The following is a 27828-nucleotide window of genomic DNA, read 5'->3' on the forward strand; positions in this document are numbered from 1 at the left end:
AACACAAGGTCAAAAGCAAGCCAAGTGCCAAGTATTTCCTTGTTGCTGACAATATTTTCAAAACAAAACGCAAATGAGCAGCAAGGCATTCCTCTTCGCCAAGTTTACACCCACAGTTCAAGCCGCTCTCATCAACTTGCAAAGTTTTTCACTCCAACCTCTACCTTGCAAGCTTTTCGCAGAACCAAAACAGTACAGGTTCTCAAATCTCAGGCACTTACTGGCTGCAAACTCAGTTGCTCAGCTTTGCTCCCAGCCCAGGAGCACAACTGTTCGCACTGAGGGAGCGCACCACCCCAGTACCACCCTGACACGGGCACACACAGCCCTGGCTCCATTAGCGCCCTTCCAAAGCCCTGCTTGACAGCGACGCCTGTCCCTCTAGACTCCTCAGAGCCCCAACTTTACCTGAAGCACGTGGTGAGCTCGCCTGAAGACTTCAGACACGGGTATTTGGTCGTGGTGATCTTGTTTTCCGAGCACACTTCTCTAAGGGAGGAGGAAAAAAAGTTGAAGAGGAAACTCCGTTAAGGTCGCGGGGAGAGAGCAGAGCAGTACGCTCTGGGCTCTGCGTCTAGACGCAAAGGCTGCTACTGGTCCCTGGTCCCGGGCGGAGACAGGACAGCGGGCACCGGGCGATCCCACTACCAAGCGACAAGAAAAACCAACGAAAGTTCACATCAAGCGCGGCGGGAACAGGACAGAGGGTATCCGGCTTCCCCACTCACAGCTGGGGGCGCTGAGGCGGTTCCCGCAAGAGATGGAAGTCACCTGAAACAGCTCACCTCTCCGCCAGTGGCTCAGCGAACTGGGACCTGTGGATCCGCCACCTGAGACCGTCTGCACCCCGCCAGCCAGTCCTGATCGCACCCAGCACGTCCTCCCTCTAGGGCAGGTGGCGCCTTACCTGTCTCGGTCCTCGGGTTCCTCTCGGAAGGTCCACGTGTGTCCCAGCGCCAGGAGTAGCAGCAGCGGCCCCAGGCTCTTGCCCAGCTGCCCCTTGACTGCTCCTCCCCGGCTCAGAGGAAGCGGCGGCACCATCGGGGAAGCTCGCCGGCTTCTTCTCGGCACCCGAGCTCTCTCCCTGCGCTGTGCCCGAGGAGGCTCCGCGGCCGCAGCCGCCTTCCCCTCTCGCCAGCAGAGGGCGCCGGAGAGCTGGGGCGCGTGCACCACCTGCGGGCCCCCTTCAAACTTGGGGTGAGAGGGGGGTGAACCAAGCTTGTCAAAGGGGTGTCTGCCTTGCGCGGCCAGAGGGAGGATGCCGGAGTCCCGGGAAATCTCTTCTGGACAATCAGATTCGAGTAACAAACAGGCTGAACTTGGCTTCAGGCTGCGCCCTCCTCTCTTCCACCCCTGGGAGAGAAGCGCGGAGTTGAGGCAGCCAGGCGCTCCTTTGCATTTTTATTCCAAGGTCTCAGCCTGGGAGGAGGAGTTGCTGGCTGTCACCAGGGCGAGAGGAGGAGAGGAGCGGGGTTAATAGCTTCCTTCCTGTTGTCAGTTAACTTCCACAGCGAAGGGTCAAGCCAATGTTTGCCTTTTCGCTCGCGAGTGCTTTTCCTCTGTCCGGGTTCTCGCTTAGAATATGAAAGGGTGAGCAGCGGTTAGAGGGGGTCTCCTGTATCGCCCTTCCAAACGTGACATAACCCAATCAGGAAAGTGTAGAATCTTCGTTCCCTTTTAGAGGAAATTAGGTCGTTTCACTCGTCCACAACCCTTTGTGCCGCGATTTTCTTGGTAAGTGCAGTTCAGGACAAGTGAGAAATTCCCAGCTGAGGGTTTTGAACCCAGGTGCCTGTACCTAACTGGTACCTAGTAGGGGGTTCCTTTTCACAGCCAGTTAAGGGACGAACAAGTCAGGAAGAGTCTCAGGCACAGCGATCGCTGTGACAAGGGAAGAAGCACTCACACACATGCAGAGGACTCTCCACAAGTGCATCCTGTAGGTTGGGATGGGGGTGAGTCTTGTTTTCCTCCCATCATTTCTAATTGGCTGACTTAAAGGGAGTTGACAGGCTTGTGGCTTCATCCAAACTAAAAAAAAGGATGCCCAGGTCAGCCAGAAGGGCGTCCTTGTCATGGTGGGGGTGGATCTTAATTCTGGGTGACAAAGGAGCCAGGAGTTTGCCCTCTGGTTGCTTACCTGTGGCCTCCTTCCTTATCTATCTGCTTGCTTTCCTGACCTTTCCCTAGCAGCACACAACATCAGAGCTGAAAATACCTTGGGGGATCATTGAAGACACCTAGGTCCTGGAGTCGTGGTCATCAGGAAAATCACCTGGCACTTCATGAGAGACACGGAAGATGTGTGAACCACGGGACCATCCACCAGCTAGTTCATGACGTCTTGTTTACCATAACACTAAAAAGAAAGGGACTCCAATAGTGTTTTAAGGTTGTTGCGATGTCCTCTTCAGTCCTTGTCAAAGAGAAATTCATGACAGAAGTGCGAACCACAAAGCGAAGAAAGTCGTGGCCCAAAAACAAGTAAGAAAAGTAGGAAGTTAAATGAGGAGTGACCAACTTTAATCGGTTCTGTAGCTCCAGGCTTCAAGGAGAAGGAACCCACAGGTGTGCCCATTGGCCAGGTAAATAGATGTTTTGAGTTATATACTAGTCTGATCTGGTGAGAAATATACATGTAGCACCTACACACTGTCATTTTAGTGGTGGTGACATCCGAATTCCTCTGTTGAACGTTTTGTGTCCCTCGGGGGCTTTGACAGTCACAGTCTTATCTGAGCCTCACAACGACATCCCTATGCACCTTGCTTGTCACTTTATCCAGGAAGGCTTTCTTCCCACCAAGCATTCACAGGAATGGCGAACAGGAAGAACCCTTAGCAGTAAAGTCCAGTGATGCTGCTTGTTCACAGACACAAGCATTTTCAGCTTGTTCAGGGGCCACTGGCGCATCCTGCAGAACTTGACAATAACTTTCCCAGGATCACTACCTGGATTCAAACCCAGGTAGCAGTTTGTAGGTGAGAGGTCCCAGTTAGCATTGTTAAACCATGCTTTCTGGTCTGTACCCTGGGGAGTTGGAGGACTGTATCTTTAGAGGTATTACGACTAAGTGAGTCACGTAAAACATCTCTTGACTGTTCTCTGGGCATTAACTCCTCATCTTTTAGCACAAGTTAATCATCGCACAGACAGAATTTTTTTTTACCTTTTCAGGGTTTTTCTTTTAAGTTTCTAGACAGATAGGAGCCTATGTACAAGTTATTAGGGTTCTCCTTTGTTTTCAGAATTATTTGTTTATTTTATGTATTTTATGAGTTCACTGTAGCCGTCTTCAGACACACCAGAAGAGGGCATCAGATCCCATTACAGATGGTTGCGAGCCACCATGTGATTGCTGGGAATTGAACTCAGGACCTCTGGAAGATCAGTCAGTGCTCTTAACCACTGAGCCATCTCTCCAGCCTCATTATTTGGGTTCTTGAGGCTAGACCTTGATGCACACATGAAAAATGAACCCATCCTGAGCTTATGACACACTGGATCAGCTCAAACTGGGCCACAGAGGTGTTGGATACCGTCCTGGAAGAAAGAGAGCCAAGCTGCAGGTAGGGGTTACATTTTGATTTTTCTTACCAATGCCTCTTTTATATTTCCACTACAGCGTCACAGATGTCATCCTACAAGCAGTAGACTGTGATGTAGGAGAATAGTCATCGGCTGTCTTCGATGGCACTTTCTAAGCCATCTGTAAGGTAAGCTGCTTTTCAAGGAAGGCAATGAACGCCAAGAAGACAAAGGCAGGTGGAAGGGGTGGTGCACGCACATAACCTCTGACCTTGGGAAGCTAAGGCAGAAGGCTAGAGAGTTTGAGGTCAGCCTGGGCTATATAGTCAGTTCCAGAGTAGCCTGGGCTACCTGCAGAGTAAAACTCTTGTCTCAAATATAGAAACCAGAACAATAACAACAATAAACAAAGAAAGGGCCAAAGGAAAATGCATGTCACCTGTATGTGCTAAGCTAGTGTCAGAACCTGTGCTGATACCAGCTCTTGGCCCCTCCACTCGGCATCTGTGAGGGCGAGGGCCTTGAGAAGATGCCAGCCAAGCACACAGGCCATCCACATTGGCCTGGGGAAGAATGTCATGGTACGTAGTCAGAACATTTCTTCAAGAGCTGTAGCTAAGACCGTTCAAACACTGTTCCCCTGCAGGCCTGAAACTTGTCTGGCTTGGTGTGCTGGGCTCGGGGAAGGGAGCATAGGGACAGCCATATATGAATAGCAATCTGTGAAAAGTAGACCTGTCCCACCAAAGTCAAGCCTGCCTTTGTGCAGACTGCTGTCTGCCTGGAGGTTTTCAGGACTGAGTTTGCTAATGGCAGGAAGCTCAGGAGTTCTAGGTTTTTGCTCCTCAGATGCATACTCTTCCTACACAACTGCACAACTCAGGCTTGTCCCGCTGATCTGCCCCAAACAGCTGGCATGAGAGAACTTGCCCATAGTCTCTTACCCAGGAGTGTAGTGGAGATTAATGGTAGGGACCTCACATACCTTGGAGAAAACTGTGTGCTTGCTTCTTTTAGTACACATTTGGCAGTGTTTCCATACAGACCTGTCAACTGCCCTGAAATAAACCAGAGAGGGTAGAGTTATACAATTTACCATATCCTAAGGGGGCTGGGCCGTGAGGGAGCTTGACACTGTGTCGGTTCAGGAGGAACAGGTATCTTAGCAGCAAGGCTGAAAGTGTCCTGGGAGTCAGTGAGGTAATTGGCTGTAGAATAAAGAGGCCCGTGCTCTAAACATGGGGGCAGGGAGGGAAAAGGAAAGCTAGGCAGAGCACACTCTTTGAATGGAAGCCGTGGTAGTCAGTTTTTAAGAATTCCAACATCTAATGAGAGCAAAACTAACATAGAATTAGAAGTGGAGAGTTGCTAATGAAGATCCGTTCCTACAAAGGATGGATCACCGCTGTTGGATAGACATGTGAACAGTGTGTGCATACTCTATGTGTGCATTCTCCAGAGCCCCTCAGAGAAGCTCAGGCAAGGAAAAATCAGGACTGAAAAATGAAGCTGGACAGATTCTGACCAGTGGACTGTTAGTGTAGAGGTCCCTGCACTGCACCAGATCAAAACTCAGCTCGTGGACCCTAAAAAGTCAAGTCAGGATTTTTACATGATTAGTTATAAAAGTCAAGGAAAGGAAACACTTATAAATTTGATTTTTCATGAAAATGAGGCCGGGAGGTGGTGGCACGTGCCTATAATCCCAGCACTTGGGAGGCAGGCTCTGTGAGAGTCAAGGCTAGCATGTTTTACAGAATGAGTTCTAGGTCAGTTAGGACTGTCACACAGAGAAACCCTATCTCAAAAAAACCAATAGATAGAAAGTCTATTCTATTTGGGTAGGTGGGTGGGTGGATGGATGGATGGATGGATGGATAGACAGACAGACAGACGACAGGGCTGAAGAGAAAATGACATGGCTCTTGAGATAAAGGCATTTGCTCTTCAAGCCTGGAGATCTGAGTTTGTTCCCCAGAACCCACGTAAAGGTGCAAAGAGAGAACCCACTCCACAAAGTTGTCTACTGACCCCCACCCACACAGAGACATGGTAATAATAAATAAATTTTAATTTAAAAATAATGGAACACACACACACACTGGTCTCCCTGAACTGTAGTAAGAAGAATGAGCTAGCTCTAAGGTAGAGGCTCTTTCACAGGAACAAGACAGAATTCAAGGAAGTAAAATGTTAAGCTCACCACGTACTGCGAGCTATTGGCATAGGATGAGGTGTCCCTAGACTAAGCCCATTGCCCTAAGAGCTATCTTTCAGTTTCAGTTTTGATTGACATGTAGCCAGGTCTGCTTAGAGAATTGGGGTCACGCCTTAAAAGTGTGAAAGTGTTCTTGTCTGTGCGCCATTGTGACGGATTGCTCGGGGCAAGAACATCCAGAACACACTTAATACTGAAGCTCTGGTCTGGGGTGTGTTCATTCTCTCCGCACTAAGCCAGCCTTGGTTTAAACTTGCCCGGGGCTCTGAAAGTTTACTGAAGCACGAAGCCTGGAATCTTCTCCAAAAACAGGAAATAGGTGCCAGCTTCCTCTGTCCATGATAGAACCAATTTGTGGCCAAATATGAAGTAAAATGTTAAAAAGATGAATTAGGCCTCTAGAAAAAAACATTAATTTGTAAACATCAAATAAACAAACAAATGAATAAATAAATAAAAAGAGAAAGCAATCATGCCTTGGTTTTCAGAATATTAAAAACAGTGTGTTGATACTTGTTCTTGAATGTATCCATTCACATGCACAACACACACACACACATACACACATACATACACATACATGTATACACACATGCACATATACTCCGTACAGTCTCAGGTCTAGTAGCCCAAAGCTGCTTCCACAGGAAGATCTCCTTGAAGATGAAGGAGTCGACAGTCTCTCTGGCCTGTTGGAGCTATAAGGTCAGGTCTAGGAGTTTGGGCTCGAGAAGTATGTTCTCACTACTCCAGACTGTAACTCTTTTCTCCACTAATATTGGGTACAGGATGCATAGGGTGAGGGTGAACCTTCTATCTTGCTGTCACCATAAGTATAAACAAGGAGCCAAGAGCAGAGACATGCAGTGAAGTCCCCGAGTTTCTAGAAACCAGCATTAGCATCAACCAGGATCTGCTATGCTAAGACTAACACCACCGTTCCCTTCTTACAGCGTTGACCTCCTTCATGTTCTTTCAATAATGAAAGAAAAGATTTAACACTTATTGAGCCCTACGAGATTCTTGAAGTATCAGATCAATTGGCTAGGTAATAAGAACACTGACAAAGTTTCCTTATCGGAGGGGTTGAGAGAGTATTAGTAGACTGCTTGCCCAGTGTGCATGAAGTCTCAGGTTTAATCCTTCACACTGCAGAAACCAACCACTGTTGCCCACATCTGAAATCCACACATGAGCAAGGCAGGAGGAGCAGGCATTCGAGGTCATCCTTGGCTATAAGACAAGTTCAAGGCCAGCCTGGACTCCACGAGAACCTATTTCAAACTAAACAACACAAAACTTTTCTGATGTGAGCCAACATATTCATCCTCCCTCCCCCTACCACCACCATGTTTCCAGAGATTGAACCCAGGACCTTGCTCATGTAGACAAGCATTTTACCACAGAGCTACATTACTAGTCCACCAAGACATCTGTGGTAGACTAAATATAACTACAGGAGTTGGAGAGGTAGCTCAGCCTTTAAGAGCGATTGCTGTTCACTCGTGAGGACCAGAGTTTCAAACACAAGCACAAGTGGCTCACAAGCACCTATAACCCCGAGGAACCTTATGTCCTCTTGTGGTCTCCACAGGAAACCATACACACATGTGACTATACATTCACTCTGAAATATAGGTATATAGTATTAATTTTATATATGTATACTACAGTATGCATAGTTACTGCAAAGTAAAATACTGTTTCCTCCTGGATATGGAATTATTACTTCCTTTGAAAAAAACAAACAAGAGTGCTTAGAAAACTGGCATGGTGGATGGGAAGACTTGCCCTACAACTCAGATCAGCACAGGCTTAAATTTTAGTTCTGCGTCCTACTCTGTGCTGCCCTGATCACCTTGATTAAGCTTCCGGGGCTTGGTTTATCCACAAATACAAATCCGCTGTCCAGCTCAGCATTGTTGAAAAGACTAAAGAGGGTGCATATTAATCCCGTGATACCGGAGTTTATAGTAAAACCTAATCTTTATCATGTTTTCAGCCCACCTGTTGCACGTAATCTCTTCCCACAGGAATTTGCTCTGGCAAATATATGGCTATGGACAGGGCGTCTCTGTCACAGCACTGCCTAATCTGAGTAGCAGAATTGACACTGATGTCATTAAGACTACGCTTTATCAGATCACACGAAATTACTATGGCCCTAAGTAAGTTGAGCACAGTAACGGTTACTAGAAAATAGAATGCAATGCCTCCCCTTTGAGAACAGCTGTGCTTCTGGGCTCTGTCTGCCGGAGTTCTGCTTATTACAAATCAAATCATGGTTCAGGGAATGCTAGTTAAACCCATCTGCGACCAGCCCAGTGTCTCCAGGGTCAAGGTTTGAACCTAGAACCTCACCCATGGCTAGCCAAGAGCACTACCCAGGAGCTCCAGCTTCAGCTCCAGCCCTAGGAAATTCTTTTCAGATCTACCCACTAATGGTTTCTGCATTATTTTAGCTTTGGGGAGGGAGTGATGGAGGATTAAGGCCTGGGCCTTATGCATGCTGTCTACCTGCTCCACTTCTGGGCTGTGTCCAACAGCGGAGCACAAATGCTTGGAAGACCCATAGAACATTAAGGCAAGGTAAAGGGCCTGACGGGGGGCGGGGGGGGGGGGTCCTCTGCCTTCCAGACAAGCCCTTGTGCTTAAAGGAAACGTAGAAGCTGGGATTGTTGGCTCGGGTTTGGAATCTCAGCTCTTCTGGGGATTGAGCCAGAAGGATTATAACTCCAAGACCAGCTTGGGCTGCTGACTGAGTTCAAGGCCAGCCTGGGAACTTAGTGTCTCCCTATAAAAAGTAAAAAAGAAGGCTGTAGATTGACCCCACTGCCAAGGCACTACAATCTAACATACACACAGCTCTAGGTTCAGCCCGCTCCGGTACCTCCAAACAAGCCAGGATAATGTTTTAAAGCATAGCAGTTCACACCGTGTAGAAAAAATCTTAGCGTTCATATCAAAGGTTGTCTTGTGGAGTACCAGACTTTAAGCAAAATGGAGGCCTGCTCATGACATAATGCTAAGAATGCCACATTCCCTCAAGCCGTTAAGAGGGGATAATAATTTTAGAAGGATTTGGCACGAAGAAGAGCAACAACGAATAGTTCTGGAGGACTTGGTGATGTAGAAACGAATCTGTGTGCTTTGCAAGTCTTACCTCATTTAATCCTGGTTGCAATCTTATATCCCTGGCTCGATTACTTCCGGCAAGTCAGAGGTGAGGGAACTGAGGCTGTGGTTTTAATTAAATGTCTGAGACAGGGAGCTGGGAAGAGGATGTGGGTTCTACACACTGTGATCTCAGCCCTACCCTAAAGTACTTCTGGGAAAATGAGCCGAGAGGTGCTTTGCTCATATATTCCCTGTTTGCCTTCCGGGGGGGAGGGGGGTGGCGGGGGAATGTCCAGTGTTATGACCAGAAGCCTGAGAATCTGTCCCTTCTCCTGTGGCTCTGTATTATACGCCTGGTCTAGTCAATTTCTCACCTGTGTGTCCCACCTCTCTTTGAAGCAAAGCTGAGCTGCATCTAGGGGGCTGGCCCTCCCAGGGGGCTGGCCTTCCCAGGGGGCTGGCCCTCTGAGAAAGGCAACCTGATTGGCTCAGGGGTAGGTTTCCGTGCACTGGAACCGCAGGGGCTTTGGCCAGGGACCCTCCCTGTCCCATCCTCGCCCCCCAAAAAGACACTGACAGACCTAGAACTCTCCCCAAAGCAGAGAGATTATAAAAGCAGTCGGGACAGCATTTTTGTAGAAAGAAAGACACGGAAAATTTTTTTCTTGAACATCTCAGAGTCTGGGGTGTTCCGTTAGAATCTCTTCTGCTCAGGAGCAGATGCTTGAAAATTCATAAAGGAGGGCGAGCAATCAAACATCAAACTTGAGTATAGATGGTTACCTTGACACACAGTCTAACACAGCCCACACATGCACATACACACTCTCGCATGCGTGCTCGTGCACACATGAGTGCTTTCTCTCCTTTCATCTATCTCCATCTCCATAAGCCCACCCTCAAGAACACACATCCCCCAACTCTTTGCAGTGGATGGTTTGAGACCCCTTTCATTGGCCTCCTCCAGTCCTCGTCTTTACCAGCAGTGCAGAATCCCAAAGGACTGCCAGATAAAATAACCTGACTTCGTTAACTCCACCTGTTGGTGCTCACCCGTCTTTGCTTGCAGGATCAGGGAAGAGCTTACCTTCTTTCTGCTTCAGAGATGTTTAGACCTGAGTGTGTCTCTCAGAGGCGTTTACTGTTTCAAACCTCTGGTGAGCATCGCGATCATTAATCAGAGAGAGCGAGCTGAGCCCTGTGGAAGCTTCTTTCCGCTCCAACATTTATCTATGGTATAATTATAATGAACCTAAAAGTCATACATATGCAATTTGACGTGGATTTGGCTCTAGTGTCTTCACATAAGCACAGAAGACTGATGGGCCCTGACCCTGGATGTCAGTAACCCACCACTGAACCCTCCCTGTGTCCCATTCCCAAGCAGATCCAGCTCAAGCTGCCCGTCACCCTTTGGACAGTGGTTCCTCATGTCCGTTGGGGTCTTTCCTCTCCTCATCAGCTTGTGCCTCTGCCCATTTTCCATCATTGATCATCCTAGCTGTTATCCCTTGTGTGGCTAGATACTCTTGAATCTTCTAGCTCTAACGTTTACTATTTTTGTTGTTTTCTGATCTTTTTCCTTCTGCTACTTTTCCCTGAAACACATTCCACACTGCTACCACCCAATGAGCTTCTCTCTCCAAATCACTAGTGATGAACTAGGGGACAATATTTCCTAGCAGTGGAGATCGGATGATCTCTGGAGGCATCTGTTGCCGTCCTACAGGGATAGGAAAGATGCTTTTCTGTCAGGCATCTTGTAGGTAGAAATAGGATGTTCATGGTCTCCAGCTGTACCCAGAGCTGCCCCTTCCACACACACTGAGGAAGCTGCTATATGATGTCAGTGGAGCTGAGGAATCCTTTAATCACCCGCTCCTCTGCCACTATATTCTTATCTCCTGTCTCTGATTCCCAGGTCTTTAAGGCTTTTCTTTGCAAGCCCTCCCTCTTATCTCTGCTCCTGTTTATCTGGCTCCTTTCCCTCCTGTCTATCTTCTAGCCCCTGTCTCCCTCAGGTCCCCTTCTTGGTCTGATCACCCCTCTGAGGTTTCTCCTTGTCTTTCTTGCCTTGGTTTTCAAGGCTTAGTTCAGCAACTCCCTTATCTCTCTGCTGTCCTGGAGTGACCTCGGGAGCAGAGGAAATATTTTTCTTAGAACTCTGTTTATTTTCCAAGTTTTCACAAATCCAAAGAAGCCCACAAGCTCCGTGCTTCTGGTTTCGAAGTCTCAAACACCTCCCCTGGGCCTGACCTGTGCAGCTGTCCTAGCCCTGGACTCTGATCCCCACTCCTTCTCGCCCCCTTGATCCTTTCAGCTGTCTCTCCTCTGCTCACCTGCTGCTGGCCCCAGAGGCTGCTCCGTCTTCTTTATGATGTCAGTGGACATGTGTGGTTTGCACCGATTGACATGGTGGTACGATCTCTTCTCCCACTGGGAGACAGGGAAGCAATAGCTTTCCCCCTGCCTTCATTCATTCTTTAGGAAAAGTGAAGAAGGTTGACCAGATGCTCAGCACAGCTGAGTGTTGTAGTGACTGAAGGGAGTGAGAGAGAAAACAGTTTCTTGCTCATTCTAAGTCTTCATTGTCAACTTGACTGGCTCTGGAATCACCTGGGAGATACATTTTTTTTTTCAATGATGTTTCACAGAGAAGAACCACCCTGAGTGTGTGTGGCAATAAAAGGGGGGATGGGAGGAATCTGCCGAGTTGGGGCATTCACCCATCTCTGCTTGCTGACCGGAGACACCATGTGACTGTCACCCTTTGTGCTCTGGGTACCACACCTTTCCTGCCGTGATGCTTCGTACCTCAAATACGATAAACGAAACAACAAAATAAACCCTTTCTTCCTTGAGTTGCTTTTGTTAAATCATGCCTTCCATGGCAACCAGAAAAGGAAACTAATATGGAAAATTGGACCGAAAATTCTAGTAGAGAGAAAAATCACAGAAAGTAACCATGGCCACATCAGTGCTGTCTGCAAGAGGTGAGGGATATGGAGCTAGGAAAAGAAAACCTCCTCTCTCCTACTTAAGTTTCATGGTGCTGGGAAGTGCTATGCTTGCTACCAGAGGAGAAAAGTAATCACCAGTCTTACCCAACCATGAACTTCAAGAGCTACTACAATGACTGGCCCGGCAAGACATGCTCACTGGCGCAAATAGTGACACAAATGTTGTGAGAGTAAACTACTTCCTGATTAGACTTCTAGCCCATTTCATACAATGAAATCCATTGCTGAGACCAATATTGGGGCAAAAACGTGTGGCTAAACAGGTCAAATACCCTAGCGAGGGAAATAGTAACTAGAAAGAAAACTACTTTTATTCTGCTAAATAGACATAGTATAAATCAATTCCTTATGGCTTGTCATACCCATAGATTAATACATCTCTCAACCCTGACCAGAGGTTCTTCTATTAGCAATAGTTGATGATTAACATGGAGACCAGCAACTGGCCAAGGTTCAGAGGAAAGAGACTTCAGAACGTTCAGCCCTAAACAGAACACATATACCATACCCCATGCTTCCAAAGGCTCAGGGATCATTTCGAAAGAGAGACTGGAAAGAGTGTGAGAGCCAGAGTGTAGATGACTACAGGGGGAAAGTGTCTTCTGGACACAGCAAATGATCTTTGCATATGAATTCACAGTGGTTGTGATGATAAACCCAAGACTTGTGCGAGTCAGATCAAAGCAGCACGGAGAGGAGACAGGGCTTGAAGTCCCACTCCTAGGTAAGGAGCTAGCTTTTGCTAGCTGCTGGGAAAGGGAAAGTTAGTTTTTGTTAAGAATGTGTAGCCCCTGCTAAGTTAACCACTCTCCAGTAGAAGGCCATTCCTCCAAGAATACTTGGGCAGCACAAAGTGGCCTTGGTAGAAAAAAGAGACAGGGAGTTGGGTGAAAGAAGAAGAGAGGGATCTGGAAAGCATTTGGGGAAGAAGCCCAATGAAGATACATTGTATAGAGTTCTCCAAGAACTAATAGAAGGGTATAAAAATGAAACAAGTTACAACCAGCTTAGCATGTAATTAAGCGAAATGGTTAGTTTACAGTTCTGCAAGTCAGCAGTCCAAAACCAGTCTCATAGGGCTAAAATCAAGGCATCACAGAACCAGTTCCTCCTGCAGGCTCTGGAGAAGAACCATGGCCTCAGAAGAGTGTTTGTAATCCATGGCTCCTGCCTCCATCTTTAGACGCAGCTACAGAATATTTTAGCTCATCTGCCATTTTCTTCATTGGATCCCTTTCTTGGCCTCCGTATTTCCTTCCCTCTTGTTAGAATGTTTAGAATGACAATGGTCCTATCCATGATCCAGAATGATCTCCCCCACTGAAGCTTCTTGCCTTGGGGATGTCTAGAGTCCGTTTGCTAACAATGTGACATATTGGCATGTTGTGGGGAGCTATGCATGCCTATTTAGAAGATGGGATTCAGCCTACCCCACACTTCTCATTGGTTAGGATAAGAAAGCAGCTTCAAAGAGTTGGTGAGCCCAGTAGAGGCTGAAAAATAAGATGTGCAAAGACATGATTCCAAGTCTGGCAAAGACTGAGCCCCAGCTTGTTGTGGTAAGAACATAGGGTGTGTCTGGACAGGGGTGGGGTGACGAATGCCTAGTTGTAAAGAGACATCTGAAACCTCTCTTGCAGACAGTAGGCATGTCGGATTGTTCTAGACAGACTTTGGGAGATTCTCTAGCGCTGAACCATGCAGACATGCGCTAGGTAGTCTGAAACACTGGCAACTCAGAACACACAGTGAGGCCAGTCCACAGCAACAGGTGTGCACCGGCAAGACTCTTAGAACTTAACCTAGAAAAATCCATGCGCTATCTAATTAAATTGTTACGTGGCTGATACTTTGGATAACATCTGATTCAACCATTTGTTCAGATTAACTTTACCTGCTTGTGTGGTGAGGCTCATGCTATATTTCCTTTGTCCTACTGACCACAAGGCTGAAGGGGAAAATATATTGTGGGGTTAAAACTATAGAACAGGCTGGACAAGAAGTGATTTGGACTAGTGCTATGTCCAGTTATAGAGGATGAGAGGGGACCTAGATATTTTGGGGGTCATGAAGAGGTCTAGGTGACTGATGGACCAAATAAGAGAAAGGCAAGGAGAGAGAAAGACACTTGCCCAGCCTTCCATGACAGGGTACAGGGTGGGAAAGACAAGTTCCTTTTAGGTAGAGCGGCATCTACTCCCGAGGCCTCTGTGGAGATAGAGCCAATGGCCTTCGAGCCCTGTATTCATCCCGCCCCATTGTGCAGTGTTTCCCATCTGATCTGGCTTTTCATTATTAGAGCCTGGCGCACATGTCCCTCGGGCGGCGCACTGGTTAGGTTTATGTCAACTTGGTACAAGCTAGAGTCATAGAGAGTAAGAACCCTCAATTGAGAAACTGTCTTCATAAGATCCAGATGTAAGGCATTTGTCTTTCTTTCTTTCTCTCTTTCTCTCTTTCTTTCTTTCTTTTTTTCTTCCTTTCTTCCTTCCTTCCTTCCTTTCTCTTTCTTTCATTTTCTTTTTATTGATTCTTTGTGAATTTTACATCATGCACCCCAAGCCCATTCATCTCCTCTTCATACCTGTCCTCTGCCTTTTCAACCTCCCCCATCCCACCAAAAGAAAAAAGAAATCTTGTGGAAGCTGCAGTGTGTCACAGTGTGACCCACAGTGTACGGTTTTTGTCCACACTGCTTTACTTGCAAATGATCGTTGCAATCAGTCATTGGTCTGGTTCAATGCCTCTGGCTTCTGCTACACTATCAATGCTAGATCCTCACCAGGATATCCTCTTGCTGCCCTGTGCCATGGAGATCCTGCAGCTTTAGATCTGCAGAACCAGCCCCTTCCCAAACTCCAGAAGTAGATGGACCCGGGTAGATGTTGGGGTGAACCAATTCAAAACCCTGGATTTGGGTGGGTGATAGCTGAGCTGGTCAGTCCACCAGCTGTTCCATGGGGCAAGATGTCCAGCTCTCCCCAGGCTACCTCACCCAATGCCACAGCCAGCAAGGGGCAGAGCCAGCTCTTCTACTCTCATCCCATGCCAGCAGGGCCAGCTCTATTGTGCTGCCTAGAGGGGCAGGGACAGTTCCGCTTTCATGACCTCGTGGCCAGCTCTCCCATCTGCCATACGTAAGGAGAGCATCTCTCCATCAGCCAAACTAGGCTGAGCAAGCCACAAGTAGCAAGCTAGTAAGCCACTCCCCCTCCATGACCTCTGCATCAGCTCCTGCCTCCAGCTTCCTGCCCTAAATGAGTTTCTGCCTTCACTGCTTTTGATGATGAACTGTGAGCAAAATAAACCCTTTCCTCCCCTAATTGCTTTTGGTCTTGGTGTTTTTGTTGCAGCTACAGTAACCCTCATTAAGACACGTGGGGACTGGAAGTAATTGAGTGATGCCCCTCTCTGTTAGTGTAAAAGAACAAACAAACGAATGAAACCCTAACCTCCTGCAGCACGGTCGTCAGCTCCAGCTTCAATGGCCACTCCACACAGCCCTTCCTTGACCCACAGTACACAGCCCAATCCAGAGCTGTGTGGATGCTCGCTGCTGGCAGTACTTTAAATCGTCCTAGCCAGACCATTTCCAGGTGCTTCTAGAAAAAGCAGGGCTCTTTTAGGCCATGTTTGGATGTATCCCAGCTTTCTGAGTCCAGTTCCTGGGAACACACTCCAATGTGTTATTGGACGAAAGGAAGCAAGTCTTCAAAGCAGACATTGTTATTTTAAATTTAGAACTATCCCACCTCTGGCCATACCCAGAAAGATCATGTCACGTGTTACTCAAAACATGGACGTAGAGCTCAGAATTCCTGCTTCCAGACCAGAGTTGGTGTTGTTTTTGTTTGTTTGTTTAATCAGTATGGGTTTTTTTTCCTGTGTTGTTGTTAGATTTCTTAGTTTTGAGGAGGGTTTTTTGTTTGTTTGTTTTCTGCTTGGAATGCCTGTTTGGCTCTCTGTCCCTGTATATAATAATAGTAAAGACACAATGCTCTTCAAGAATTTAAAATCTGTCCTTGACATCTATCTATCCAAAACCCTAAACTTTGATATCTTTCAAGAAATTGTTCTCGGGGTTGGGGATTTAGCTCAGTGGTAGAGCGCTTGCCTAGCAAGCGCAAGGCCCTGGGTTGGGTCCCCAGCTCCGAAAAAAAAAAAAGAAAAGAAAAGAAAAGAAATTGTTATCATCAGAGCACTGTGGCATACACCTTTAAATCTCAAGGGGCAGAGGCTAGCAAATTTCAAGGCCAACATCATTTACCTATAGAGTCCCAGTGCAGCCAACACTACACATAATGAGACCCTATCTAGAAAAAGAAAGAAAACAGTTATCAGTTGCTGGACTTTATGAGGAAACAGTGATACCGAAGAGATGCATGGATTCTGATCAAAGCATGTTTGAGGCTCTTGCAGCACCAAGCTCTGTCAGAGCCCATCCGTGGTTCTGACTTCCCAGAGTCTTGGGGTCTACCTCACACTTGAGCCTCACACCTGACCTAACCTAAGTACAGTTAGAAAAATGGTCATCTTTAACATGTTGTTACATAGAAAGACGAAAATTACGTGAAAATGAGGAAAGGAGGAAAGGAGGAAGGACCCTGGGGTCTTTGAGATTTCTCAGTGGGTAAAAATGATGACCCGAATTTAATTCACAGGGTGGAAAGAGAGCAAGACAGTACGTACGTACGTACACACACACACACACACACACACACACACACACACACACACACACACACACACACACGTACCATGACATATACGTAGAAGTCAGAGGAAAAGCTGTGGAAGTCAGTTCTCTCCTTCCACCACGTGTGTTCCAGGCTCATCAGGCTTAATGACCAGCATTTTTATCTGCTGAGCCACTTTGCCAATCTAGATCTTTTTATCTTAGTAAACTAAAAATGACAGGGACCGTCTGATAAAGAAACTTCTCTCAGGACTGCTTTGTTTGATTGAAAGTCATCACCTCAGAAAAATAACATGGAGGGCAGTAGACACACACACACACACATACATACACACACACACACACACACACACACACAATCACAATAAAATTTTTGAAGAAAGAAGCAAAGGAAAAAAGGAAGAGGGAAGAAAGGAAGGGAGGGAGGGAGAGAGGGAGTTTGGACTCAAAATGGAAAGGGCCAGGAAACATCTTCAGTTTCCTAGAAGTATCTGGGCTGGGGCTTTCTCCCTCGTGTTGGCAAAGTGATCACTTCAAATGCATAAGTGAAGGGCTACACAGTAGACACCCATTCCATGGTGGGAGCGCAGCCCAGCACAGCAGAGAAGTCGGACTCCCAATCAGCAGTGGCTGCAGCCTCACCCTCCCCTTTAGGATGCCTCCTTTACAGATAAGCTGCGAAGTGAGGTGATCCAGTTGGACACCAGTGCAGCTTAGTGAAATCACAAGAATCCAGGCCTACCATGGGACGTCCCCTCTGCTAACACCAGCATGAAAGATCAGCACCCCGAAAAGACCACAGTGACCAGAGATCCCTGCATGTGACCCCAACACACAAATGCCTGTGGCTCCAAGGGATGCTGCACCACTGTGACAGTCTTGGAATTCTAACTTCATGTCTTTCTCACAGCTTGCAAAACAACACTCCCAATGTTCAGTCAAGTCTCAAAGGAAAGGGGTCAAGTGATTCGAACTACCTAAACTAGCTCCATTCTTGTGCAAACTATTTTCTTTCTCTGAAAGCCAAATACTTGTTCTCAAATCTGTGAGTAGTTAATAAGTCGAGGTGTGCTGAATAGCATCACAACCATAGGAAGCCACCCATGGGTGACATCGGGTGAGCTCTCTGGGGATGAATGTGCCTGTGAACCCAGGAAAGTGCCCTTCTCAATGATAGGTATCTCCTCAGTGCTGTCAGCTGTGGTGTGTAACACCTGTTGAGGGGGCGATGGCACCTCTCCTGTCTTGACTTCTCAGAAACACGAGGGCAAGAGCTACAACAAACAAACAGCAGGATTGTCTGTAGGTCTTTTATGCTGCTCCTGTGAGAGGAACTTTGGTATAGAAAAATATCCCATGTTAGAAAGACATTTATCCTTCCCAAGATCAAATGGAGCTCAAAGCACATTGCAAGTCCTCTTCCAAGTCTTTACCGGTCAGTCTACGATTTCCCAGAAGAGGAGCCTTTTCCCCTACAGAGGTCTGGATGTCACCAAAGACTATTATCTCACTGTGATATGCTATCTACCGCCAGGCTGAGGATTGCTCTCCCACTCTTCATGCTCTGGGAGTTAGTATGCCCTGTCTTCCTGGTTCTGATCTAGATGGTAAGGTTGTGATTTTCCAAACCTCGGAAAACAGTCCCGGCAATCCTAGCACTGTTCCAAATGATCTGTTATGTCCAGTGTCAGTTCTCACAATAAGTTCATGAGGTAAGAAATATCAATCCCATCTTCCAAAGGAGGAAGTACGGGCCTGGGAAGGACAACTACTTTGAGTGGTGGAGTCTGGATTGAAGGCAAACCATTTGCTCCAGGAACACCCAGGGCCAGCTCTATCTATCTATCTGGATGCCTCCTTAAGTCTCTTATCTGAAAAGGCTTTTCAGCAGGATAACTGTCCAGGCCCTGCAGGAATCTCCCTTAGATCTCTCAGTAGAATTTCACTGATAGGTCTTGATAACCTCAAGCCCACGGGCGTCTTATAGCAGGCTGAGACGCTAACAAGAAAGCCTATGCTTTGCCTCAAATGAGCTTTGGGTTTCCCCCCCAAAAAAGTGGAAATGGTCTAAAGTTCATTCAACATTTTTTTCTTTCAGAGATTTCTTGCTGCTCAAAATAAATTAGCTAAGTAGGGTGATTCATGACACCAAGTTTCAAAAGGCTGTCCCTACATGACCAGACAGCTTTGCCAAGCTCTGTGACCACAGGCTGTGTACATAATTACAGCAGCCATCTTGGAGATTCCTAGAGCTGAGAGATCTTGTGGGCAAATGAAAATGGATAGCCGCAAGCATTTTCACAATCATGACAGCCTCAAACACATGTAGAGGAGAAGGAAGTCCATGTAAACAAAGCTGGTCTGAGTTTAAAATTTAAGAACAGGTGTTTATAGTGAACTGCAGAATAGTCAGGGCTGATAGGCCCTGTCTCAAAAATCAAAAGATAAAACTAAACAAAGCAAAAAGACAAAGGAAAATCTAGGAGAGTGAACCCTATATGCACCTTTTAATATTCTACACAGGCCTTTTGCACTATGTGTTTCCAACGAATAGTTGTTGCATAACGAAGGAAACCAACTTATTAGGTGAATTGTGGCCTTTGTTGTATAGGATGTATGCTTCCTAATTGTTAAACGTCTCCATCTTCACCATGATTAAAGAAGATCAAGTTATATGAAGCTATCTGCAAAAGGTCCCTCTGATTTCTTACCACCATCATAGTAGTAGCAGTAAGGGAGGCCAGCTGTTCTGGGTATAAAAGTGGAGGGACCAGGTACAGTGCTCTCACTCTCCTGACTCATCTCTATAACCCTACCCACAGCTGTACTGGAGGCCATAATACAGGTCAGTGTCCTGCCCTGCCTTCTGGGTTTTACCATCTTATTCTTTGCTATCAACTCAGCCTGTGGGAGTTTCAGGCTACAGCTGGGAAAGAAACACAGACAGCAGAAGTTTGAGTGGGTATGGAGCTGCCCTAAGACCAAGGACTTAACAGAATTGCAGAGTTAGAGATGTGAGGGAACGAGAGAGTGGACATAGTTAAGAGTATTGTGCTACACCAATCAAAGTAGCTTAGAGGAAGAACATTCAATGTTCTTATCACAAAGAAATAATAAGTGTTTAAGATGATAGCTCAAATATTCTACATTGATTGACATATGTCTCTATATTTGTGCAAAAATATTACATTGTCTTTTATTGGTCAATTAAAATATAAAGAAATAGGTAAGCTAGACTGTACTGGCTAGTTTTATGTGTCAAGTTGACACAAGCTGGAATTAACATAGAAAGGTGCCTCCCTTGTAGAAAGACCTCTATAAGATCCAGCTGTAAGGCATTTTCTCAATCAGAGATCAAGGGTAGGAGGGCCCATTGTGGGTGGTGCCATCCCTGGTAGTTGTCTTGGGTTCTATAAGAAAGTAAGTTGAGCAAGCCAGGGGAAGCAAGCCAGTAAGCAACATCCCTCCATGGTGTCTGCATCAGCTCCTGCTTCCTGATCTGGTTGAGTTCCAGTCCTGACTTCCTTTAGTGATGAACAGCAATGTGGAAGTGTAAGCTGAACAAACCCTTTCCTCCCCATCTTGCTTCTTGGTCATGATGTTTTGTGCAGGAATAGAAACCCTGACTAAAATGTAGGCCAAGAAGTAACCACAACTGCAGCAGAGGCTGGGAAAGCCAACTCACTGGATAGGCAAAGTGATCTACATAGACACATAGATAAGGGGCCATAGCTCACTGTACGACCACAGTCAAGGATTACACAAAGTAGGGACTGAGCCCTGTCTCTGTGATTCTGGATCAGTCTCATGGCCCAGCCAACAATTGTTTCTCCAGTTAGCTTATGGGTTTCTAGACCCTCCTTGAAGCTGTTTGCTGCTCAGCTGCCTCACCAGATAGTCTCAGTCTGGGGGAGGGAGAGGAAATAGAATTAAAAATCTATCAGTGGCTTTCCGAATTGGCACAGTTCCACTAGAAGCCTGAGTAGGAGAGGACTTTGGAAGGGAGGGCTTAATGAGGTGTTGTGATTGTTGGAGGTGGCCTGTTCCCCACTGGGAAGTTTCTGTAATCTGGGAGAGGTCTGCCAGAGGTGATGGTGAGCACCATGGGGGAGCACGGCGGAGCGGGAGGGAGGCTCCTGTGCTCTGGTGCTCTCTGGTGACTGTCTCTGCAGGCTGCCCCTCTTCTTGGGCTTGCCACTTCTCATTTTCAAGGATAACAGTAACCCATAGAATATTTACCTTGTCCCATCCCTCAGGGTCAACAAGAGGGTGGCTGTCATCCTCTGTCCTGCTCAGAACTTTAGTTGGCAGTCTTGACAAGCGGGTTGAGGTGTTCTGAAGCAATCCTTTCTCATCTCCCCATCTAGGAATGCAATCCAAAGGTTTCCTAACACTTCATATAATTCGGTGGTGAGAGCCAGATGACTCCTTCCTTTACTTTGTTTTGTAGAGAGAGTATGTGCATGTGTATACAATATACTTTCAGAGCAAAGAGGAGTGAAACCGTGATTCTCGTAGCAGCTCCCTGGCACAGGGCTAAACCTCGGCAGTGGGACCTGAGACGCCTGTTTTCACAGTTACCAGAGCTGGCCAAGGTTACGTCTGCTTACTCATCTTCCTTGAAGCTCCCAAATGTTTTCCTGGAATATGCTCATGGGGGGTGGGTAGTGTCTGGGGATGTTATTTATAATCACACATAATCCTCGCTCTCATACAGGACACATGCAGACTTGCTTTGCACAGGGAGAGTAGCAACCTATGTGAGCAGGAAAGAATGCAAGGGTCCTCTGAGTATTGGCTAAGAGATGATGGACTCATGTATGTGAATACACTATCACTGTCTTCAGACACACCTGAAGAGGGCATCAGATCCCATTACAGAGGGTTGCGAACCCCCATATAGAGCTCAGAACCTGGGGAAGAGCAGTTGATGTTCTTAACTGCTAAGCCATCTTTCTTTCTTTCTTTCTTTCTTTCTTTCTTTCTTTCTTTCTTTCTTTCTTCCTTCCTTCCTTCCTTCCTTCCTTCCTTCCTTTCTTCCTTCCTTTCTTTCTTTCTTTCTTTCTTTCCTTCTTTTTATCTTTATTAATTTGAGTATTTCTTATTTACATTTCTATTGTTATTCCCCTTCCCGGTTTCCGGACCAACATCCCCCTAACCCTCCCCCTCCCCTTCTATATGGGTGTCCCCTTCCCCATCCTCCCCCCATTACCGCCCTCCCCCCAACAGTCACGTTCACTAGGTATTCAGTCTTGGCAGGACCAAGGGCTTCCCCTTCCACTGGTGCTCTTACTAGTAAGCCATCTTTCTAACCTCCCACACAGTTAGCATTTTCAAAACACTACAGATCCCATACTGCAGGAGAGTTCTACAAGCACAGATGTTCAGAGAACGCATGCAAAGTTCAGCTGCAGACCATGTCTGTCTGTAATTGATTTGTTAGCTGACAATCGATTAACCAGGGAACTCTGGGGTTTATATAAATATATCTGAAAGTTCAGAATACTCACAAACTTCTTATCAAGAATGATATGAAGTAAAAAACGCTAGAAAGTCCACAGTTAGAATATACTCTTTGATGACCAGGGACTTTGAGAGTTGACCTGCAGTTGAAATACACTGGGATAAGCTTCTCTAAACAAAGCCCTGATCTGGGAAATATCTTCTTCCCTTTTGGCTCATTTGGAATAAAAATGAGCTCAATTAGCAGACAGTGTACAATGTGATAGAGAAACTGGGTTTTAATGGTTGTAGCTCCCTGTGACATACAGTGCCATGACACTGGGTGGTATCAGTCACATTAAAAGACAGAGAAGATCTAAATGGTCCAATGCCCAAAACATGGTAATCAATTCAAGAGGTTATCTTTCTGATGTCGGGGTCATCATATGTAGATGCTACACTCTCAGACTGCTGATGTGGTGTTCTTGAAGTTTGGAATTCCAACAGAATTTGGGTTGCTGAGTGACCAAAGGGAACTTTCCATCATGATGTTAATTAAAGCCATTCCAGAAGTGCAGGGACATGCTTTTGTTATTTATTCGTTGTTTCCAGCTAAGCCTTAGGAACAAATGCCCAGACAGACTATTGTAGTTAAAGGACTTTCTTCTTCCTGATGTGTCCTTCAGAAAGACACAGTTAGTATCCTTAGATGGGAACGTCTATGGAGATGGGGCCACTGCAGATGGAATTAGTTAAAATCAAGCACACTGGGGTAGCATGTTACCTGAATAGAGTTGACTGGTACCCTCACAGGGAGGAGGAAAAACACACAAGGAGGAGCAGCCATGTGTCAACATGTGCAGATTGCAGAATTGCATCCGCCAGCAAAGGAGCAAGGACGGGAGTCTGGGGAGATGGCTTACTGCAGGCCAAACAGACATCAGGGCCAGAATTCCTCTCCGAAACACCCACAGTTGTGGCCTGCCTGGAACCTCACCCTCCCTTGGGTGACAGAGATAATAGATCCCCAGGTAATCCTGAAAGTCCTGGGTTCAGTTAGGGATTCTGCCCCAGTAAAGTGGAGGACAGTCAAGGAAGATACCCGGTGTCAATCTCTGGCCTCTATATACATGTGCACATGTGTGTGCTACACATCTGTGTGTATGTGTGTGTAGGTATGTGTGTATGTGTAGGTATGTATGTATGTGTGTGTCCACACACACGTGCATATGTATACCCCATGCACATACACCTAGGAAAAGAAATGCCAAGGACTGAAGAAGCCAGGGAGACTTGTCCCTTGCCACTATCACGAGAGCATGTTCCTGCTGACGGTTTGGCTTCAGATTCTTACTTGCTACGCTGTAATGGTGACCTCCTGTGTTGTTTTAAGCTGTTGACTGTGGCCCTTCTTCGGGCAGCCCCAGGAAGCGAATCCTCCCGGTTTGCACGCTTCTTTTAACTCTTATCAATGTCAGTCTGCAGTGAGTGAGAGGCTGGTAAACATTGAGGACTTAAGTCCCTAAACAATCTGGAACTGCTTACACTTTGAACCCCATCCACAAACGCAACGCCGCCTCTGAAGTGGTCAAGCAGAGGTCTATGGACACGTGTCATGTAGAACACTGTATGCAGCCCCCACAGAACTTTCAACAGAAAGCTGTGCCATCGTGAGCTCTCAGATTTCTTGATTTAAAGCTGTACTATGTCTCTTGGTCTAGCTGTTTGATCACCAAACAGAGCATTTATCATCCTGTCAGTTCTTAGACAAAAAAAAAAAAAAAAAAAAAAATCACTGGAAAGTATCATAGACTACTTTAAATTGCAAGATAATAAGTACAGTAGGTACAACCTTTAAGGAATTGTGTGATTTTTGTTGTTGTTGTTGGTACTTGTGAATTCTGGCCCCTATTCTCATTATCCTTACTAGAAATGGCTGCCCAATCACATTTTTTACTAGCGGAAAGAATGTAGAATACACTCCCATTATCTTTAATTGCTTTCTTAATTATTTTAAAGATATGTACTACAAATGGCTCGAGATTGATAAATGGTGATGACAAAATTGGTTCGGGTAATGAGGTCAAGGACTGAAGCATATAAGATTATTTTGACCGCTGTTAACATTTTGTTTATAAAATACATTTTTATACAGAGTCCATTTGTTGCTTCTCCTATATACATAGATAGTTCTTAGGTCATCCGCTGGGGCATGGGCAAGTTACAAGTGACCACTCCTCCAAACAAGTGATTCTCCCTGTCACAGCAGCCATCAGCACCCAGTAGCTCCTGAAAGGGACCTAAAGATTGAAAGGAGATGTGTTCCGGAGAGGCCAGGGGCAGTTTGAAGTAGATATGATCAAGGGACATTGAATCTTGTATATGATTTTCCAAGCACGTGTTAAAAATCAAATCAAATTAAATATAGACATATATGTTACTGTATGGGAATTGCTTACTACACACTTTAGTGGGGTAAAGGGGATGAGTCGTAGTGTGGTCCATCAACACACTCACAGGTTACACTGTGCTGATAGAACAGCAGCAGCTTTCTAGCTACGCCTTGCCTTGAATTATTCTACTCTATAAAACAACAGCCTTGACCAGAGTAACTCCATGTTGAATAACAGTGCCAAGGAAGAATGGACTCTAGCTATAGCTTGTTCACATGAGCAAGCAGCCACCACGTGCTAGCACGGTAGGAGACATAAACTGATTACAGATCTGTGTCACTGGGGACACCTGCAAGTACAACAGCTGCTACCAGGAACGCCAAACACATGGGCTTCTCTGTCACTGTGAAGGAGATTCCAAGACCACTTGTGATGTGGCAGGGACACTAACTCGTTACCTGTCCTCTTGTCATGAGGACATGACACATGGCACATGTCCTCTTGTTCTGAAAGACTGCCACAGTGCAGGGCTCTTGCCTCTGTCCCCAGGCTCCAATTCCAGTGCAGCTTCCCCGACCTATGACATCCAGCTGACTTCAGGTGGATTGCCCTAGTGCTGTTTGTATTTCGATGCTAATTCTGCTTCCCCAAGAGAGGCTGCCTAGGCTGAGGAGTGAATTACATACTCAAGCGAAGTCATCAGAACCTTCTCTCCATTTTAACTTGTAAAATAAAGGTGAGAGCCCAGTGACTGAGCAGGGGAAGGGAAGATGGAGCTCAAGAGTTGGAGAGAGAGAGAGAGAGAGAGAGAGAGAGAGAAAGGGAGAAGAGGAAGAAGAGGTGGAAGGAAGATGGAGATGAAGCACGTGGCCTGGAGAAAACGCAAGTTATAAGGGATCTCCTAGCTGGGGAATAGAGTAGTGCAGCCGTAGATCTGCCCAATCTAGGCGCTCAGCTTGTATTCATATTATTTGAGTTGCGTTTCCATTGCACGGGTCCTGTCTGGGTTGGAGAATTTGCCACAACAATTTCACACTGACCCTCAAAGGCGCCTGCCAACTGGGCCTGGTATTTCTGCAGCTGAGCATCTCCGTGTCTGGAGTTACTCTCTAATTATTCACTTTACATCCCGCTCATTGTTCCCCTTCCAGCCACCAATCCCTGACACACTATTAATGATGCTCTATTATGCTTACAGACAGGAGTCTAACATGGCTGTCCTCTGAGAGGCCCCACCCACCAACTGACTCAGACAGAGGCGTATAGTTACTTCTTATCCAGTCCCAGCAGACTCACCTTCCTCCTGTGTCTGCCTCCAGCTTCAAGAACTCCTCTCTGAGCTCCAAAGACTCTTTAGCCCTTTCCTGGCAAGTTTCTGTCTCTGTCTGTCTGCCTCTCACACTCTCTCTCTCTTACACCCACAGTGTGTAGAGTGTATATTTTTAAGTTTTTCATTTTTATTTTTCATGTGCATGCATATGGAGGTTAGAGGTCAACTGGTAAGAGTCCTCTCTCTCCTTCCACCACAGAGGTTCAGAAATTGAAGTCACTTTATCAGATTCAGCAGTAAATACCTACTCATGCTAGTCCATGAAGCATGGTGTATGATTGAAAAATTAATATTAATTATTAAAATTAGAATACTAGAACCTGTGGTTGTTAAAGGCAAATATCAAGTGAAATTGCAATTCCTTGGCAAGTTTAGGTCAACAAAACTGACGTAACTTGGTTATTTAATAAATAAATTCTGACATCATGGGAAGAAACGGCTATGCATGTCTATGTCTCTGCTATGACACACCCGTGACACTCTTTGTCATGTGATTTTGCAGAGGTAATTTTCCATTGAGCCATGCCGGCTAGACCATGTGACTTGTTTTGGGCTGTGATGTGGGAAGAAGGGAGTGTCGCATATGGGAGTCTTGGCTTTAAGATGCTCAACCTGAGGGGTCAGGGATGTAGCTCTGTGGGTAGAGTGAAGACCCAGCATGCATGAAGTCCTGGGTTTGACCTCCAGCACACAGGAAAACAAAAGATGAAAAAACAAAACAAAACAGGCCTGCTGGTGTCTGCTCCCTGACCTGCACATCTGCGGTACCTTTCAGGAACAGCTGGAGTGTCTTCGGTCTGGGTGAAAGAACACACATGGAGCAGATCCAAATCCGAGTCCAAAGAGGTGCTGAGCCCCGTGAGTCCTGCTGCCTGAAACAGGGCCATCTGCTGGGTCCAACCTGAAGCAACCATTTAGTGACCCTGAAGCATGAGAGCAGTGTCTACTGATGAAAGATCTGGAGTTTAGATGACTTGTTAGACAGCAAATCTAACCGTGAAAATGTCAGTGAGAAAGACACCAGTACTGGGCAGGATAAATAAGAGCTCCTGTGGAAATTCCACTATTCTTATACTGCAGTTTAAACATATTGCTCCTGGGCTTGCCTTACTCCTGAATCATCATGATTAGCATATGACCCTAAATGTGGGTTTCACAGCTTCCATGGAGAATTCTAAAGCACTATTCTCGCTTTGGATCGGGCTTCCAGCTTCAGTGCGGTCGGCACTCGGAGCCACGTCCTTTCTGTGGAAACTGTCCGGTGTGTCATAAGATATTTAGCAGAACCTCCATTTCTACCCACTTCATGACAGCAGGGCCCTCCCCCACAGCAGTTGTAACAATTAAAAAAACGTGCTTCCAGGATTTCTAACTATTCCTGCAGGAAAGCATTGTCCTCAGCTCAAACTTCTGTTGTTATTCTGATCTTGGAAGCTAAGCAGGGCCAGGCCTGGTTAATACTTGGATGGGAGAATTGTGTTCTTATGGGAAACTGGAATTTAGTTTGGTTAAGCCAAATATACAATAGTAGACGTCATCTGGCTGCAGTTTAAGATGTAGTCACATAATAATTTAGCCTCTACTAAAAATAAAAAGATCTGGGATACAATCCTAACTGCCTGTATAACTGAAGCTTATGGTTAAAAAAATAAATATATCCTTATTGATGACTGTGGGAGAGCCCAAAGGTTATCATTATTTTGGTTGACAGACATCCTCAGTCGATCTGCACCGACTCCCATGTTGGGCAATGCCTTCCTTGTTACACACATCAACAGACAGCATAGTGAGATAGGTGATACCGTGGACATTGTTTTTAACACAGCCTCATCGCCAGCTTAACACTCAATAAAAATGAGCAGGGACTAGCCAATCCGTAAGCATAAGTGAGGAACTTCAAATACCACCTTTCTCCAGAATTCCATTTCTATCAAAGGATGAAGCAAAGCTTTCATTTCCTGGAAGTTTATATGCTTTTATAGGAATGCAAGCAAATGCCAGCTCTGGGCAAAACCTGACTATGGGACATGTGTTTAAAATAATGTCAGAAACATCTTGTATTCGTGATCATGACCTCCTCGCCA

At 46.1% G+C, this 27828-nt stretch overlaps 1 protein-coding gene and 1 long non-coding RNA gene across 3 annotated transcripts in view; one reads left to right on the top strand and one right to left on the bottom strand.

Moving 5' to 3' along the window:
- Window positions 1–1120, bottom strand: part of Ccbe1 (collagen and calcium binding EGF domains 1) — a 236014-nt gene extending 234894 nt beyond the window's left edge. The window contains exons 1-2 of one of the 2 annotated variants that reach the window (XM_087593124.1): window positions 908–1120; window positions 409–489 (exon numbers count right to left, since the gene is read on the bottom strand). In XM_087593124.1, coding sequence (XP_087449250.1) covers window positions 409–489; window positions 908–1041 — 215 coding nt within the window. In that variant the 5' untranslated portion in view covers window positions 1042–1120. 2 annotated transcript variants of the gene reach the window in all.
- Window positions 42–27828, top strand: LOC108348805 (uncharacterized). Its single transcript, XR_015642618.1, has 4 exons — window positions 42–1197; window positions 2194–2585; window positions 3626–3716; window positions 26520–27828. It is a non-coding gene; the product is annotated as an uncharacterized LOC108348805 (long non-coding RNA).

This window comes from Rattus norvegicus, chromosome 18 (assembly GCF_021556685.1).
Source record: "Rattus norvegicus strain SHRSP/BbbUtx chromosome 18, alternate assembly SHRSP_T2T, whole genome shotgun sequence".
Taxonomy (NCBI): domain Eukaryota; kingdom Metazoa; phylum Chordata; class Mammalia; order Rodentia; family Muridae; genus Rattus; species Rattus norvegicus.